An 18,241-nucleotide genomic window follows, 5' to 3' on the forward strand; every position below is an offset into this window, starting at 1 on the left:
CACATACTCATGAAAGCTGTAAAAGCGCCATGTTGGTTTTACTAAGAAGAATGACTTTTAATGACAGTAAAAAGAAATTTTTGTGGAAAAAGTTTCAGAAAGTAAAATAATTAAACTTTGGGTTCTTTCTCTATTTCAGAGAGAAACTAGCTGCAAATGCTTCTCCAACTGCAAACATTCTAGCACTGCAGCTTACTCAAACCCAGAGTGTTCAGTTCAGTCCATTTGCACAATTCGTTTTTGTTTTGCTTTTGAAGAATGGTGGCAGATTCACCATACCTTAACAAACCTAATTTACTGGAATTTCCTTTCAGGACTAATCTACACATTGCATACAGTCTTTGGGGTAAAAACTGTCTTACAAAGCCAAATTAATTAGTAATTTTCTGTGTGTGTTTTATATTCATTGACATAAATTCTTCATTTGATTATACTCTTCCTGAAGTGAAGTAAGAGTCATGGCTCTACTTTGAAATGAACTGCTCTGAAGATTTTCATTTACTGAAAGCAAATTTTGTAACTGCATTGTAAATAAGTATAGTTTAACAGTGACGGCAACTACTTTCAATTTAACACTATGTACTGACTGGAATAAGTACATCACAAAGAAGAAGTATAAATAAAATAAGTATGCATATGTTTTTTAAATATCTATATATAATACAACTCAAAGCCAGTTTATTTTTAAAAAAAACATTATGTGTTTTAATGTCATGCCAAGAAGATGCACACAGCTCTAGCTCTTTGTACATAAAAATTGGTTAAACCACAAAAACCACCTCTGGCCCATTACATGAGCTCCTTCCCTGAAGAGAGTGAAGATTTCATGTTAATACATCTGCACTAAAGAACAACTCTTTTGCTTTACTCTTGAGGAATTGAAGTTGACTATAGTTGACCACAGGAGCTAAAGACATAAGGAGCCGGACAGTGGTTTTGTGGCCACAGCTACATTTTCAGGTCGTGTTTGTGTACGTGCACAAACAGGTGAGCAAACACAAACACACCACAAGTGGAGCAGGATCTGTGGGAGCCAGTCTCCCTACAGTTTGCTGCCTCAGGTAGAACTGCTCTCTGGAAGGGCAAAGAGTATAAACAGATAGATTACTTACTGTAATTTTGATATGCCCCAGTAGCACTGACACCAAATATTAGGAGAGTCGATCCCTATCCTGCTGCTATCAGTATCCCTTCACTAACTACACTATCACTTAGTAAAATTTCCCATTCTGGTCTCCCCATTTCCTTTCTTCAAAGGCTCCTCACTCTGCTGTTTTATTTCTGCACTTACTTTTCACTTATTTAAACAACCCCTTCACTTTTTCATCATTCTTCACCTCCTGTTTAATGGCATTGTGGTTTTAATCATAAGCAAAAGCATGGCCTAAAATAGTTGCTTCAAGCAAAACATATTTCTAAGCTTATAAATATCTAATATAAATACAATCCCAGAGTAGACTTCTGGATATAAACATGCTGCTATCACTGTTCTCATTCAAGTCTCTCCAGGGTTTTTTGGCCCTTCTTACCACATAAGCTCTTGTGTTTCAGGGACACTCTCACCCCACAGGTCTGCACAGGTCTGTCACTCCCAAACTGCTCAACTGCTGTGTTGTGTCCAATGCCCTGATTAACTACAACACTAAGACAACACACAGGGAACTGGATTCTCCTAGCATCTGCTCATCAGATTCTAACACTCCAGAAGCATTTTTCTTTATAATAAAATACATATTTATATATATACAATTCTTTGTATAAAATATGTATTAAGTAAGACCTGAAGCTGCACCTAATGTTTGAAAATGTAAGAAATGTGGTGACATCAGAAATCCCAAACTGGCTACAACTGAAGTCCTGTACTGTGGCCAGTGTAAGCAAGAGCATTCACAGCAGGAGCTGTTGCTATTTTCCAATATCCAAAGTGTTTTACTAATCATATACAAAGAAAAGCCATTTGTTTCTCTTTTAAATTGAGATAGACTTGTTAGCATAGACTGGCATACAAATTTAATCCTCCCAGTCTAATGGAATATCCTCATAATGTAACTATTTGTTCAAGATTTTTGTCTCTATTTATGCATTCTCAAAGATCATCAAAACTCACAGTAACTACCATTTGAAATTCCCAGATGAAAGCTTTCTGGTTTAATTTTCCTTTCTAAAATGGCTTAAACAAGCAAAATGCACCCTCTGTTGGGCCAGCCATGTAATGACTCTTTTCTGAGGTCATCAAGTTTTTAACAGTATGGCTTATCAAATCTTGCTATGAAGGTTTGGCTTTATCATTAAGTGTCAACCAATGCACAAGTCATACAAACATTTGAAGCAGTATTATACTGGAATGAAACCAAAGCAGTGAGCAGTGCAGAATATTAAGTGCTACTATATAGCCATTAGGAGATTTATGATCTTTTTCAAACACTACTTACATCTATAAATCTTTCCGGTGAGCACTGGAAATTCATTTATTGTAACCTAAACCAAGCAAATACCTGTACTTATTTCAGCAGCAAAGCTCAATTAACACTCACTATCACTGCAATGCATTTTTTGGAGCTGCACATGGATTGCTAGCTGGCATATTAAAAAAAGCTACACACAGAAGCTCTGGAGTGCATTTTGGATAACTATTGCTACAGAGAACTCCAAATATAATAGGGGGATTATTTTGCCTGTTTTCTTTTTATTAGGATGTTTCTAGGTAAGGGTGGAATTCGGTGAGGTGAAACTGGCCAGTGTATCAGAAAATGGCAAAAGGTAACATCTTAAACCTAAGTATGCTGAAGCCTACATCAAGGTGAAAAAAAAAAAATAAACTACTCAGATGAGCAAAGTGAATGTGGGCTGGTATGTGAACACTGGAATCTAAAATTCACACCACTGTGAAGACGGAACTTGTGCAATACATGGACATCAAATGGAGACAATATGCAGTTTCTCAAAAACAGAAAGGCAGATGGATTACAGAATCAAGAGAGTGAAGAGAGGTGAAGAGGGAATTGGGGCGCAGGAACCACGAGATGAGATGCAAAATTCCCAATGTCTGTCAAGCTGTAGCAAAGGAAATCTTCTCTGGAGCATTTAAAACAGATAAAAAGAATACAGACAGAACAGTCTGCTGTGAAACAAGACTCCTCTAAGATCTGCACTTAACCAGTCCCTTTCACTATGACATACAATAAAATGGCATTGTGGTAAAATATTTTATAATAGTAAGAAAGCAATCTTCCTACCTTGAATGTATTCAGCTGCTGATTAATAGCCTCTGTTTCCATTCCAACAGGACCTTGTGACTCTTCATGTTCTTCAGCTCTCCCAAGCAGAGTGGAAAATTCTTTTAGCTTACTGTAAAACTCCTCAACACGGCAAATAGTACCATCCACTTGATCTTCCCTGGCTTTTGCTCTGTCTAGTAGCTTGTTGCACTGTTTATTCAGAGCTTCCAAGTCTCTCTTTATACCAACAAGATCAGGAGAAGCTTCAGCTTCTGTGGCTAGCATAATTTTACAATTTTTATTAGCATTTTCATTATTCATTATAAGATCCTCCAACTTTTTCATGAAATGTTTTATGTCCTCTCTCTGTGATTGCAGTACATTGACATCTCTCCCCACTGGAGCCATGCTATCAAGCTCATCATCAAACTCTGCAAACTGAGAGAACATCTCTCGGATGCTGTTTTGGAAATGGCCAATTCCCTGAAGTTTGGTCTCTAGGAAGGAGCACCTATCCTCAACTTGCTGCTTCACTGCAGTGTATTCTTGCTCCAAAGATTCAGCTTGGAGCAAAAGGTCAGAAACACCTGCTGAATCAGAAGCTTCTACCACCAGGTCTTGGGCAAGCTTTTTTGCTAAATCAACATGAGGCTTTAAAGCTTGCAAAGCTTTCTGCTGGGCCTGCATCATTGTCAGGTGTTTGTTACTGAATGACTGAGGTCCAAGTGAGTCATGAGCTTCCAGATGGTCTTTGGCACTTCTAAGCTGTCTTTCAGTTTCCCTGGATGAATCCTGAAACTCTTTCAGTCTTTGTGCCATATTTTCCAAACAGTCTCTCTTCTTATGTAACTCTTCTGTAACCACTTTCACATTCTGATTCAGCTTCTTAGTTTCTTCTTCAACAATTTCTTTATCTGTTTGACTTGCATTGAGCAAACTTTCAGCAGAATTATTTAATAGTTCCACCATCCCATGGTGTTTATCCAGGTCCTTCTGCCATGCCCTCACCTGAACAATAGAATCCTCTATTTCAACAGGGTTTATGCCAACTTTTAATTCATACAGGTTACTTTGGCACTTCTCTATCCATGGCTGCAGATTTTCTACATGCTGCTTGTATTTGAGGGCTTTCTCCAGACAATCTGCTAATTTATCTTCCCTTTCTTTTACCTGTTTATTCATTTCTTCCCAGTTATTTTTGAGTATGGCAATTTGGGATTGTAATTCTGTTTTGTCAGCTCCTTGAGTCTTCTGTAAAATACTTTCTCCTTCTGCAACAATTCTTTCATATGAACTAATCTGACTGCTCATTGTCTTAGTAAAATCTTTCTGTTCTTCAATTAGTGATTGCAAGACATCAAGTTTGGCTGACACAGGACGAGCCTGGTTCAGCTCTTCTTTCTTTTTGCTTATCCAGGCCTGAAAGTCCTTAGACATTTGCTGGAACTGATGAGAAGTAGCATATGCTGACTGAAGCTGCTGAACATGGTTATCTACAAAGGAGAAGGCAGCACACAGGTTCGTTATCAGAACTTGCTAGTATTCAGTGAAAAAAATAATAACGAATATTGATTCTATTATGCATGATCATTAATTTAAAGAAAGCCAGTCCTTGGTATGTGGTGTTTGACTGGAAGACAACAAAGTTTCTTGCAAGGGGCAGACTCATTCCTGAAATACAGCAGAGCACTGAAGGTAGTAGGACATGAATCAAATGAGGTGAGCTTATCCAGTCTGTGTCAGACATGGATCCCATTTGGGCAGATTCTGGCAGTAAAAAACACACAATTGTGCTCCATGGTACTATGAAGTGTAAGCACAGGGAATGTTAAGTGGTATAACCTTGTAGAGTCTAAATCATGGCCTACAGGCAATACATGTTCCTAGGGAGATTCTTTGAAGTTCCTTGTGACCAGAGGAAATTAAAAACCTAAAACAGAGGCTGCTAGGGAGAACAAAGTACAATATCACTTGCATTGTATTACTTGCTCAGTTCTGTTGTTCACAAGGTAAGGAAAGGCTGCAGACTACCAGCCTCCTTCTGTCACAGGCAGTTTTATACAATTACCATTGTGTTTCACTAAGCCATTAACTGGTGTTTGCCTAGAAATTATCATTTTGGCTTCTACTCTGCCCCTATGAAGTTGGTTAGATCAGTGAACAGCATCCTCTATTGGTATTCTAATTCAGTGAATATGTACCTGAAGAAGACATGACAAAAGCAGCCTTTCTATTTTACTCCAAATTCTCTCTCAAACTATCCACTAGCGATCCCAAGCATTGTTCTTACCTTTTCAAGGTATGGGGATTCTTCTAAATTCTAATGTACAGCTGCTTGGGAGTTGGACTGGATAGAGAGCTGGCACCAGGCTCAAGCTCACTTAACACCTCTATCACAAAGTTTTGCCTTATTTTATGCCTTAGTTACTGTTTTCTTTAAATAAATACTGACCTGATTTTTGCTCAATATCCTTAAATGATTTTAAGATGCCATCTAACTGTCTTGTAAGTTCTGCTTTCAAATACTCTTCCCCAACCAGTGTTGACAGCTCTTCACAAAGAGCTTGTGCTGCATTTATATTCTTCATTTCCTGTTCTATTTCCTCCTTCATTTCTTTAGCAATTTCCAGCTGTTGTTTCACAGCATCAGGTTGTGTACTCACAGCCAGGCTGCTGCTTAGTTTACTATCCAAGGCACTTAGCTTATCAGACAGACTTCTGAGTAAACTTTGATACTCTGTGCTTTTCACAATGGCTAGGTCAATTCGGTCACATCTCTTCTTCAGTTGGCTGGTTAGACTGTCCCACTTTTGTGCCACAGCTGCCAGTTGCTCTTTTACAATTTCATGTGAGGGTGGATGTTCACCAGGTCTCTCCAGAATCCCTTCTCCAGCCATAGTCAACTGCTCATATTGTGGCTTTCTGGTGTCAAACTCTTTGAGCAGAATCTAGGAAAAAAAGATAATTTTAAAAAGAATTTACTTCAGGAAAAAAAGAAGTGCTTCTGACACAAAATCATGTAGAATTTGTTGTAGCTAAGCTCTCTTATTGAGTGTATCCAAGTTTAAAAGCCAGTGAAATAAATGTGCCTTCTTCATAAACTGTGTTGTTTCCAAGTATTTACATCAAAGAAAGAGGAAAAAATTAGGTAAATTTACACATCATCTAATGGAAATTCAACCAGGAGATACAAGTTAACAATGAATTCTGTTAACACTACAGTAATTAAGTAACAACACCAAGCAAAATAAGTGCTGTTTAGTTTCCAGCAATGTCTTCTTTCCTAGACAGTTTTGATATTTGTCTTAAGATAGAACTTCAAAAAAGGTGTATTCTGACATAATATTGCAATGTATTATTATAGAACAGAGACTATTTGGCTAATTCACAAAATGACTGAATGTGAAGTGTAAGACCTTTAAAGTTTATATCACTGGTTCTCAGGGGTTTTTTTGACAGTTAAGTCTCAGTGCTTGCAAAAGAAGAGACAAATATAATGGTTTTACTTTAGAGAACATTCCAAACTTTTTAAGTCAATTAGGTTGAATTTTTAAGGACTGTTAAGTGATATATGATAGTCTTACGCCATCTGTCTAGACTTCTGAAGCACTTACAAACCAATATTGAGTCATAGTATTTCACATAGTATTGGAACACAGTTCATGTTTTAAACACTTCATTTTAAACAATACTGATATTAAAGCTTTAATAACTCTTTTTTCAAAACCAAATAATTTCCCATCAGTTTAGAATAACTGGCAGCAATAGAAATGTTTGAAATTAAATTTTCTACCTTCCGCAACCTCATCTGATTCCACATTTGTTTCTTTTGTCTGAAGTTTGCTGTGTTGCTGTCAATAAATTACTCCATTTTTTCATTATACTTTTTCTTCTGTCTTTGACACCCTTGGCCCCATATCCATCCACAGTAATGCATTTCACTTGCCTTCATATTTTTGTTAGCTACTGGCACAGTCAAGGGAATAAAATCTCAAAAAGAGAGTTCTAACTACAGACTGTATATGAGGAATGACAGTAAAATGTCACAATAAAAATCAAAGGGACATTACATTCCACTACAGAGAAACCACAAACAAAAAGATATATCAGAGGATCAATGTCTCCTCCACATTTTTCTTTACCTGTTCTGATCTCTTTTCACTCTTATGATAATTTTTTCTTGTAATTATTGTAGTTAAGTACTACGTAAGCTGATACCCAAAGATAAATAAATCTAATGGCTTATACTAACCATGCTCTACTCTAGATGCAAAATAGTACTTTGCTAATAGCAAAAAGGCAGAAGAAACTTAAATCAATAATGTGTGTTGGCACTACTCACCTGAACCTGTTGCTTTTGTGTATTCAGCATATTAGGATCAATTGATAATGGTCCCAGCACACTGACCATTAGCTCCTTTTCCACAAGCCAGTGCTTTAGCTGAGCTTCTGCTGTCTGGAACTGGGTCAGGTAATTTGAAGACTCCTCCAGTTTTTGTTGTCTCTCAGACGTAACTTGATTGAGCTCTTTCCATTTGGAATCTAACAATGATAATGTTAGCATATTGCATGCATGTTCTAGCAGATGGATTGTGAGACAGCAGACTATATATGAAACACAAACAGAGCTCTCTCATAAGGCTTCTTGCTGATTAACTCCAGATGCCTTATTGCAGTGACTTTGCAAATAACATCTTTTAAAAGTCAGACCCACATACACTTGGATGACAGTCAGCCACGTGTGGAATTGTGGAATTTTTAGAGTGATGAATATACAACATCTAATAAAATTGGATTAGAATATTACTAAATGAAATACCCCCAAATTTAGGCTTTGGTCTCAAATGACATAGAAGGCAAAGAGTTGTACTCAGTTATAACTCAGGTGCCTCATTTACATAGATAAATCTTCCTGCTTATTCAGTAAAAAAGCCCCATATATTTTCAATGGTGTTCAGAAGCCTGAAATCAGGCTTCAACTCTGAACAGCCCTCTGAAAAAGCCTAACTCTTTCAAATGTCTGTATCATTCATCTAAAACCATTCATCTAAAACATCTGAACCACATACCTAATGATGGGCAATGAGAATACTTCTGCACATAGGTATTTCAAAAGCACTGGGTAAGCTTAGATTCACATCTATGCCAGTCTGTGGTCTTTTCCACTAGGGCAAGTGGCTTCCAGAGCAGCCTTTGAGTCCTAGTCTTGTAACCTCCCCCTTCCCCTCTGTGATACTGTCAGTGCTTGCTCAGTCAGCTCTGGTATTTTGCTAACTCTCCCTGTTCCTGATTTTCATCCCGATTTTTTACAGTGCTTTTTGCTGCTTTACAGTCCTCTGCTAATTTTGTATGAATCCCCTCTCAACACTACTAAAGGTCTGTTGGACACCTTACCTGCTACTTAAACTTTTCAGAGTTTCACTTACAAGAAGGACAGACTGGAAAAACTCTCAGATTCAAAATTACTCTTGGTGGAGCGATGGAAATGCCTATCACTATGAAACAAGACTGACATACAATGCTATTGACCTATAATTTATTTAAAATATGAGTAACGTAAAAAATTTTTTAAAGCTCATGACAATTAGGCACTTCAATGTCTCAAAATCTATTGATTAAACATGGTCATTTTCTTTTTTTTCATTAGCCTTTTTTCTTTTTTTTTTGGCAAAATTTATACAATCAATTTTAGAAAACAGCAAAAAACTAGCAACCCACAGAGTGCCAAAAGCCACTAGTACATGGGGAAAAAAATCATGCAGAAGAGCACTAGAAACAACTCAAACCATTCTTTACATGAAATTAGAATCAGCTTAATTTGTTATATCTTGTAAGAACAAAATATATATCTGGAGCAGTAACTGGACAGTCAAGTTTTAGCTGCACACCATTTGAATACGATAAAGCCTCTCAAACAGAGAGTCAAGCCTCTGCACTAATACAAATTCAAAGGCCATCGACATCACTGGAATTACTTCAGATCTGCACTCTTGCAAAGGGAGTTATTTCCACAGAATTTAAGATATAAGAGGAAACAAGGTATTAAAAATACTAGTTATTGCTAATAAATTAAAAAACTCATAATAAAACAACTTCCCAATCAGTCTGAGCTATAATACAGCTTTATAGAAGTACCTATTTTATCCAATGTTTGTCTCCACTTAGGCGCCTCAGGAGAGTCAGGGTTCTTTTCCAACAGCTCTGTAACTTTGTCCTTTAGTTCCTGCACTTTATTTGCACTTTGCTTTAATTCAGTTTCAAAAAGCTGAAAATTTAGGTGATAAAATAAATAAGTAAGAGAATAAAGAAGAATGGTAAAGTTTGCAGTCCATAATACTGAGGTGTCAAACATGAAGATAAAAAATAAATATTTAGCCTGTATATACTACTTTTCTGCTACGAATCTCAAAACATGTTGTAGTGACATAATTTGTTAATCAATTTTTTTTGGAAGCGAGAACCTGAGAGATATAAACTATATTAATAATTATTGCTTAATTTGAACAAGTGACAGAGCTATTCAAATAAATAAGATTTACTAGGTTCCATCATATTCACATATACTTGGAACCTATTTGTGTACAGAAGACAAACTGACTAATGCAAAGTACAGTTCACAGCAGAAATAACCTAGATAGCACTGACAGAGGAGTATGGTGTGGCCTCATTTACCTCAGTAGAAGTAAATGAATAATAAAAAAAATAAATAATCTGCTATTACAGATTATTTCATGTAGATCCCCTAAACCCATAGTTTAAAGAGAATCAGGGTTTTAAATGTAGACCTAACAGAAGACTGAGATACCCCAGAAAATCCTAATTAATGCTGTTCTTGCAGACAGAAGTGAACATATCTTACATGCCTGGCAAAGGGCTCTTATAAGAATGTTCTTAAGTAATGAAGCTTGCCTCACAGAGCTGCTTTTTAATTATCCAAACCCCACAAAAATAAACACTGAACAAACTGTACCTGATTTAGAACTTCTAGTAAAAGTTCCAAAGCATCAGATGACTCTTGCCTGAGCACTCACTCAGTTTTCCAACTATCTGTGAATACTTTTCTATTACTACACTGCAGGTTAGATGATCATGTTTGCTTTGTACATTCTCTGTTAAGGAATAAAGAGCTGGTTTTCTTTCACACTTAGGCTGAATTTTAGGATTGAATGTTATCCAACTGAGGAAGTTGGTAGCTGGTCAGGTTAATTTTTAAGGGTGACCAGTCAAATATAAAAGAAACTCAGTTAAATCAAATTCTGTCTTTGTTTATAGACAATCACAAGCAAGAAAAGAATTTTCCCTATCCATTACATTTCCCTTTATAGATGAACCTTACATGTGTAAATATTGTCCTTCATTGCTAGGGAAGCATATGTGTCCAATGCTGAAACAGGACAGAAGCTTACTGCTGATTCAGTGGTTTTCTCATATCAATTATAAAGGGGGAAGGAGACTGTTGTGCAGCTATATAACTTAACAAGCATGACAGGGCTGCTGAAGAGAAACACTGCCTTGGAAGAGACATAAGCTGCTGCAGCTGCAGAGACCGGGAGGTCTGTGAAGCGTCAGTGAACCAGCAGCTGCAGAAACAGCTTTTGGACACATACAGCCCTTCAGATACTACAAGTAATCTATTATATACCTCTAAACCACTAAGATCAAAGAAGTTTATTGCATAATCAGTATAGCCTCACCTTTTCAAACTGTCCAACGAAATTATTATTTTCTGACCTGCAAAACTCATTCTCCCTGACACAGTGCTCCTTTATTCCACTGACACAGTTTGCCAGATTTGCTCTAAGCCTGACTAATATGCTTAGTAGGATCATTTAAATACTCTCTGCAATATTAATCTAGGCTGAGATATCAGTTATTTCATAGCATCTGCCTAATAAATACAAGAAAAAGTATTTCTTTGAAGGCACGAAGTACCTTATGTTGCTCAACTTGGGCTTTAACTGCTTCACTATCTGTTGGAGCAGCTTCCCAATCTGATGCAGTTTTGTCCATTTTTTGCAACCAGTGCATCATTGAGGCTGATTCTTCCTGAATATTTTGCATTTTTGAAAGCATACTTTCTAGTTCTGAAATCTTTTCATTCAATAAAACTCCCAAATCTTCATAGCTGTGATTTACATTAGACATAGCTTGTTGAACAGTTGTCAGTTCTGCAAAGAGAGGTGCACAAAGACTGTTAGAAGTTACAAGCCCTTGAAACAATACTGCGTGGATTCTAGTCAGAGTTACACCAGCTAAGAGCTCCCCAAATAAGAAGTCACTGAATATGTTAGAGTTATTTCCAATCCCCTCTAAATGTGGCAACACTACCTCTGAATGAGTTAAGTTCCTATTATCAAGAGCTTCTTATTTCACAGAAATCATTATTTCAATACATACAAGTGCACAAACACATTTCAATCTTTCTACCCATTGCTGTTTCAATATTTTAAGTAACAGTTCCATGACCAAAACTTTCATATACTGGGCTACATTTCAGCTACTATAAAGTCCTTATATAAAAGTTCCTTTGTTTCTACAAAAGAGTTGGTCACAGTGACACAAATGTATATAAAAAAGGGTGTTTTGTATACATATATTTGTATATATGCATGTCGTGAATGCTGAGGGGTGTCAAAGTTTCAAACCCCATAGAAAGGTATTTCTCAAAAGTCACATATTACAGGAAAATAGCCATCCCTGTATACAGTTATAAAAGTATATATTGATTCAGAAATCAGATTTCTGAATCAGAATTCAGATTCAGAAATCTCAGATGAGATTGGGAGGTATTGTAATAAGTACTTATAATGTCATGCCCTAGTCAATGTAGTTGTCTTACGTGATGGTGATGTGAAATTTCAGTCTAATAATGACTGCCACAAGCAGATTTATGTACAACATCTAAAAAATACTTCCATATTTAACAGCAATTGACAAGCAACATTTCTTTATCACATGCCGAAATTTTTACTGACCTTTATTTTTCAAGAAATCCTGAGTTCCTGGAGCTCCTCCTTCACCATTTAATATTGTACCACCTGTCAAAAGAGATCAAAAGAGATGAAGCCTCTTGCTTATCTGGGCCTTTTCCCACCAAAATCCCAGCACTGCATTTCCTCTTCAAAACAGCATGATCCATAGCTGTCATTACAACATCCAGAATGAAGCTCCAGCCAGCCAGTACCATAAGTGGTATCACACAGGCCAAGCAGCTGGATGTGTAGATGAATGCACTTAGAAGTGTGCACATATATAGGATGTATAAGCAGTCCTACTGCTCACAGTGCTGTATTAAATAACTGACCAGGGGCAAAGGTTGATGCCCTAGCTATGAGGCCTATTCACAACCACATTGCTAACATCACTTCCTTCCTCTCCCCAAAAGGACCCTGCTACTGAGAGCACAGTTTTACCCAGCCATGATGGGTATAGCCTGGGAGAGGACTAGCTGACAAATGCTGCAACTGAGGAGAGCACTAAACATTAAACAGCAAAGAGGCCCAGAGTGGTCATTGCAGACACCATAACCAAAGGCACTGCTTACTTGGTACCTTTACCCACCAGGGAAGTGGTTGAGATACCATTCCTGGAGGTATTTAAAAAACATGTATACATGCTGCTTGGGGACACGGTTTAGTGCTGAACTTGGCAGTGCTAGTTAATGTTTGGACCTAATGATCTTAAGGGTCTTTTATAACTTAAAATGATTCTATGGTTTATCAGCACTGTAACTCTGCACAGACAGCTCTCAATACCAACTGGATTGATCCCTATCTTGTTATAACCAAGACTCAAACATGTGCTCCATGATAGGAATTGCAACGTGGCACTCTTATTGTTATGCCTGAAATCCTTACTGTCACTCAGAGGCAGCCACTCACTGAGGCAGCCCTACTAATTAAACATAATATCAGAGCCTCTGAAACCAGAGCTAATGGGCTTTGTAAAATGGAGTCAGACCAAAGAGCAGGGCCACATGATCACACTGCAGAGAACTGCAAGGAGACTCACTTCCCGCTCTCCTGCACATATGTATTCCCAGATGAGCAATTAACAGAGGAAGATTAATGGTTGCCTTGGAAAAGGCTATGCATCCACCCCCTGGTACCAGCTGGACAGTGAGGACCACATTAGTGGCAGCTGGAGGATGGCAAGAGAAAACAAACCAGATAAGAGACGTCACAGGCTCCAGCCAGGGTCTTGTAGATCTTCACGCTCTATTAGCTGGACTCTGGTATTTATAACAGTGATAAAGTGATACACAGTACAGCTCTTGTCAAGGAGGGCAAATGTTCTGGTCTGGAGGATTATAGCTGCTCTTATGTGATAGCTATTTAACTATTTTTTTTGTCTGGATGCATAGGAGTAGAAAAAGAGGCAGGGGAATGAGCCCAAATAGAAGATTCCAAAATGTTCTTTAAAGATTTTTATTTAAAGTTAAAAAAAACAAAACAAAACAAAAAAACCCAAAACAAACAAACAAAAAAAAAAACCACCAAAACCAGAGGCAGCTATTACAAAGAGATACAAGAAAGAAAGTGTTCTACTTTTGCCCAAGAGATATCCTGTGTCAGTCCCCAGCCTCCCAGATATTTGCAGATGACCAGTGAAGGCCAACACACTTGAATTTATTTCCAGATCTAGTCAGTTCAAGAATTGACTGAAAATGTGCTTATGGCCATTGAAACGCCCAACATCCTTGAACTATGCCTGGAATGATACTTGGCAGAATTACTGGTTTCTTTAAAACAAACTAATATTTAACACTAGAGTAAAAAAAAAATGATGGAAATAGACTTGCTATCTTTAAATTATGATTACCAGTAAAATAGAATTTAGCTGAATGTCCAGACAGAAAACACATTTTGGCCCAGGAAAATCATGCTGGGATACAAAGCTGATTCCCTTCTGTGCCGTTGTTTCAACTAAAACACTGACTAATCCTAATTGCGATATCTTATTAGGATGAGTAGGTTTATCTAGGCTCACTTTTTATATAAACCATCTCCTCATTACCCTTCTAACAAAAACTCCACGACTTCGCAAACCTTTCTGTGTTTGCTTGGCGTCACAGAATAGCCTTCTGGCCATTACACGGGTATCTCTGTGCAGGTACATCAGTGTTTGCAAAACAAGGCTTGTATTTCTCCTGCTGGCAGAAGCCTTGATGGATATGTGAAGCACCGAACAGTGATCAGAATAAGTCAATTTCTCATTATCAGAAGCTTTCTGGGATGAGGTGAAGGCAACTGTGATACTGTCATTTTATGTACTATCTGGGAATTACCTAACAGCTCTAGGACATGTAAATCATTTACATCAGTGCACTTTTACATTATTTTGGCAGAGTAAAACAATGAGAATGTGTGCTGAATTACTACAGCAGCTAGACAGTTTAAATGAGAATCACAGCAAACAATGGTCAGAAGAGACATGGCTAAATGTTTTCTCACAAGCCATAATATTCAGAATGCTAATCCAAGGGTGAAATAATTTAAATTTTTGTCTTAAAGGTTTTTAAAATTCCTGAAATGTTAGGCTTACCTAATTATACAAAAGCATACCTGATTTGGCAACTGCTCTCAGTTTGGCAGGAGAAGTCACAGCAGTGATTAGATTACACAGCAAAGTTCCTCTGCTATTCATTTTCTGCAGTTCAGGTGCCTTTAATGTCCATTCATCTTTTAAATTCTGGTTAAGAAAGATAGTCATTTGTTCATTACAAAACTGACTTCAGACTTAAGAGATTTAGTGTAGTACAGAAAGGAACAACTTTGCTATTTGGGAATCTGCTGCAAACCATACAAAGCAAATGGGAATGTAAATGCAGACTGCAATGCCCCCAGTCCCAATTACTGTGACTGCTTACACCTTAGGTCTGTATTTCAATATTAGTAATAGATGCCTTATTTCCTTCAGCCATATTTCACTTCTCCTGCAATGGCTTACCAATGTATCTTCCAAAGGTTTCTTTAACTCCTCTGTATTCAGAGAGGGCTGTGCTGCTGGAATTCGTTCTGTTGTCTCTTTTATCCATTTCTTTAATGATTCTACAAGGAGCTCAAAAGTATCCATTTCTTTCTGACAAGATGATACATCCTCTTCTCTAAACAATTAAAGACAAAGGAATGACAAAGTATTCCTTCTAATAATTAAACTAACAAATATTATCAACCTGGTATTACTATTCCTAAATTCAAAGTGTCAAAAAGCTAATTTTATGGATATAAGCAGAATGTGCAAAATCTAGTTTTACTGTAAAGGTAACTTCTATGGAATCTCTTATAATTTCTCCAGTTTTCCTTTGCAGCCTGATGCCAAATGGTACTCTAAAACAATATGCACAAGCAGCAATTTGTGTTCTATCAAAGAAGGGGAGAAGTAGGGTTTCCTTAAAATTACCAAGAATCATGTGAATGTCACAAAATTTGAAAAATTATTTGTCTTTATGGCCCTTTTTAGAGCTCTTGAGCCAGACAGACTAACTACAGAGGCATTTTCAAATAGAATCTTTTCTTTCTATAAAAAAACCCTCACTTTGGTTAACTGCAATATCTTGAGATTGCCTGCAAAAGGATAGCAGTAATCACAACATTCACACTGTGTTATTAGCCAAAATGGAAACACTATGATTATTCAACTTACTTTTCCTTTATCGTCTCCTCTACCTCTTTGAATTTCTTTGACAAAGCATTTACTTTTTCTAATACCAGTGCTTTATCTCCGGGAAGAGCATGGAATGAAAGTTCTTCAAGAAGCTTCTTCAAAACTTCCAGATCCTTCTTGTGTTGTGCCAATTCTACACTAGCTTCCTGCAAAATAAGATGACATTATTCATATTAGACTTTACAACCACTTGTTCAAAATTAAACTCTTGATTTTAGCTAACCAACCAAAGTGGGGAAAAAACATGCCTTGTTTCTTATGCAGTCACTTAGATAAGTTAGACTAAGAATGCACAACAGATATAAATTGAAAGCTACAGTACCTGCATGTATTGAGACACTTCACTAACATCCTTTCTTGGTGCCTCCGTCTCACTGAGTGCCTGGTTTTTCTCATCTAGAAACGATTGAAGTTTTTCTGACAGACCTTCAAATAACTCCACTTTAGTCTTCAATTCCTCCATTTTCATAAGCTTCTCTCTATGCTTGTTACTTGCTTCAGAAAACCGACCTGAAAGTTCACTCATTTTAGCCTGCAGTGTGGATGCAGTGGATGGATCTGCTGTTTCCATGAACTTCTTCACTTTTTCATTCATAGTGTTTATACTGCTTTGGCGACCCGCAATATCTTGTTCTAGCATCTGAAACACACATGAATTACTTTGTATTACTTGCAACTACATTTTAAGAAGTGAAATTCGTCTACCACATAAAACAACAAATCAGTACAGCGAGACCATCAGTATAGTCTATTTCAGCTACAGAAATCCTTATGTGCAGTTTCACTTGACACAACTGTCCTCTTTAGTAAGTATTTTGAATCCATTAAAGGTGCCAACCTAAGATTTCAGTTCTTTCTTGAAATCTGCATTATCAAACAGATGTTTCTTCTTTCAAAGAATTCTACTTACAATGCTTTTACTAATAATATCCTGAATAGCAGCAGAATTCAAAGGCACTTGATCTTGTTCTTTAAGGCTCTTTTCAACTCCTTCCATCCAATCCAGCATTTCATCCAAACCATCCTGCACACTTAGGGATCGTGTCAGAGTTACTTGAAGCTTCTCATTCCTTTCATTCACGGATTTGGATAAATTGTCATATCTTTCCACAATATCATCTGATAAAAAGAAAATGTATTTCAATTTTTTTCCTCTAGACAAACTAAGCTCTTAGCTCACTTCACCAGTTCTCATAAGTTGAGTCAAAAATTGCTACATTAGAACGAAGGAAAAAAAGCAGCTTTAGTCAGTAAAAACATGGAAGCAAAGACGAAAAATTTCAAACAGAGCCAAGAAACACACCAGACAAGGGAAATGAGGGAGCAGCATACAGCTGTAGTTGCCCAGAGTTAGAAACTGATTTCCATGAAGCTCTAGCTTAAGACAGCTGTTGACTGTTCCCAAGAAATAAAATAGCAGAGTATTAAGACAGGTCTTCTACAATTGTCTCTTATGTTACTGTGAGACCTGAGAGGTTCATCCAGATGGTTCTTCATTAGACATTCAACACTCTTGAGATAACTCTCTGGAAGTTACAAGCTCCATGTATCTCCTACAGAGTTTCATCACTCACTCCAAAAAGTCAAGCCACAGGTTTTTATTTCACTGTTCTTCAAGTTACTTATGGAATTTCATGAAGAGACAGTTGTGTGACACACAGAGAGCACCTTCAAACTTCAGACAGGGGTGAATGTCATGCTGTGCTACTTCTCACTACTGATAGGAAAGAGTATTAGTAGGTGGTAAGGGTTTGTTAGTGACAAGTTTTTTTGGCTCATGTGAGAGGAGGTCAAGAGCTGCCCCATGGAAGACACAGATGGTTTCAGCCAAATCCAGCTGACCCATCACAGGGCATAGCTGAGCTTCTCAACCAAACAGGTGGTGCTGCTAAAAATGTATTTAAGAAAAGAGAAAACACTGCATGGGACTAAGAAATGAGGGAAAAGTATGAAAACAGCCCTGCAGACATGAAGGTCAGGGAAGAAATAGGGAGAAGAGATGCTCCAGGTGCTGGAGCAGAGATTCCCCTGAAGCCTGGGGAGGATGGAGGAGCAGATAACCACATTGCAGCATGTAGAGGACCCCACACTAGAGGAGGTGGATATTTCCTGAAGGAAATGCAGCCTATATCCACACTGGAACAGTATTAGCATGAAAGATTTCAGCCTGCAGAGAGGTCCCTCACTGGAGCAGGGGAAACGTGTGAGGAGGAAGCAGCAGCAGAGAAATTACGGACTGACCACAATCATCCATTTCCCACCCACACTGCACTGTTTGGCAGGGAGGAAGTGGGAGTAGTTGGGAAGGAAGGAAGGAGTGATGGTAAGCCTGGAAAAAAGAGTGGATGGAGCATAGT

At 37.6% G+C, this 18,241-nt stretch overlaps 1 protein-coding gene across 2 annotated transcripts in view; it reads right to left on the reverse strand.

Annotated features, from left to right (window-relative positions):
- Positions 1 to 18,241, reverse strand: part of DST (dystonin) — a 132,256-nt gene that overhangs the window by 73,672 nt on the left and 40,343 nt on the right. For both annotated transcript variants that reach the window (XM_032104679.1, XM_032104678.1), the window contains 11 exons: positions 16,795 to 17,003; positions 16,207 to 16,524; positions 15,864 to 16,030; positions 15,168 to 15,324; positions 14,783 to 14,909; positions 12,194 to 12,256; positions 11,151 to 11,386; positions 9,354 to 9,483; positions 7,561 to 7,760; positions 5,671 to 6,166; positions 3,237 to 4,711 (listed from right to left, as the gene is read on the reverse strand). In XM_032104679.1, the coding sequence (XP_031960570.1) occupies positions 3,237 to 4,711; positions 5,671 to 6,166; positions 7,561 to 7,760; positions 9,354 to 9,483; positions 11,151 to 11,386; positions 12,194 to 12,256; positions 14,783 to 14,909; positions 15,168 to 15,324; positions 15,864 to 16,030; positions 16,207 to 16,524; positions 16,795 to 17,003 (3,578 nt within the window). The remainder of the gene's footprint in view (positions 1 to 3,236; positions 4,712 to 5,670; positions 6,167 to 7,560; positions 7,761 to 9,353; positions 9,484 to 11,150; positions 11,387 to 12,193; positions 12,257 to 14,782; positions 14,910 to 15,167; positions 15,325 to 15,863; positions 16,031 to 16,206; positions 16,525 to 16,794; positions 17,004 to 18,241) is intronic.

The sequence above is a fragment of the Corvus moneduloides genome, chromosome 3 (assembly GCF_009650955.1).
Source record: "Corvus moneduloides isolate bCorMon1 chromosome 3, bCorMon1.pri, whole genome shotgun sequence".
Taxonomy (NCBI): Eukaryota; Metazoa; Chordata; class Aves; order Passeriformes; family Corvidae; genus Corvus; species Corvus moneduloides.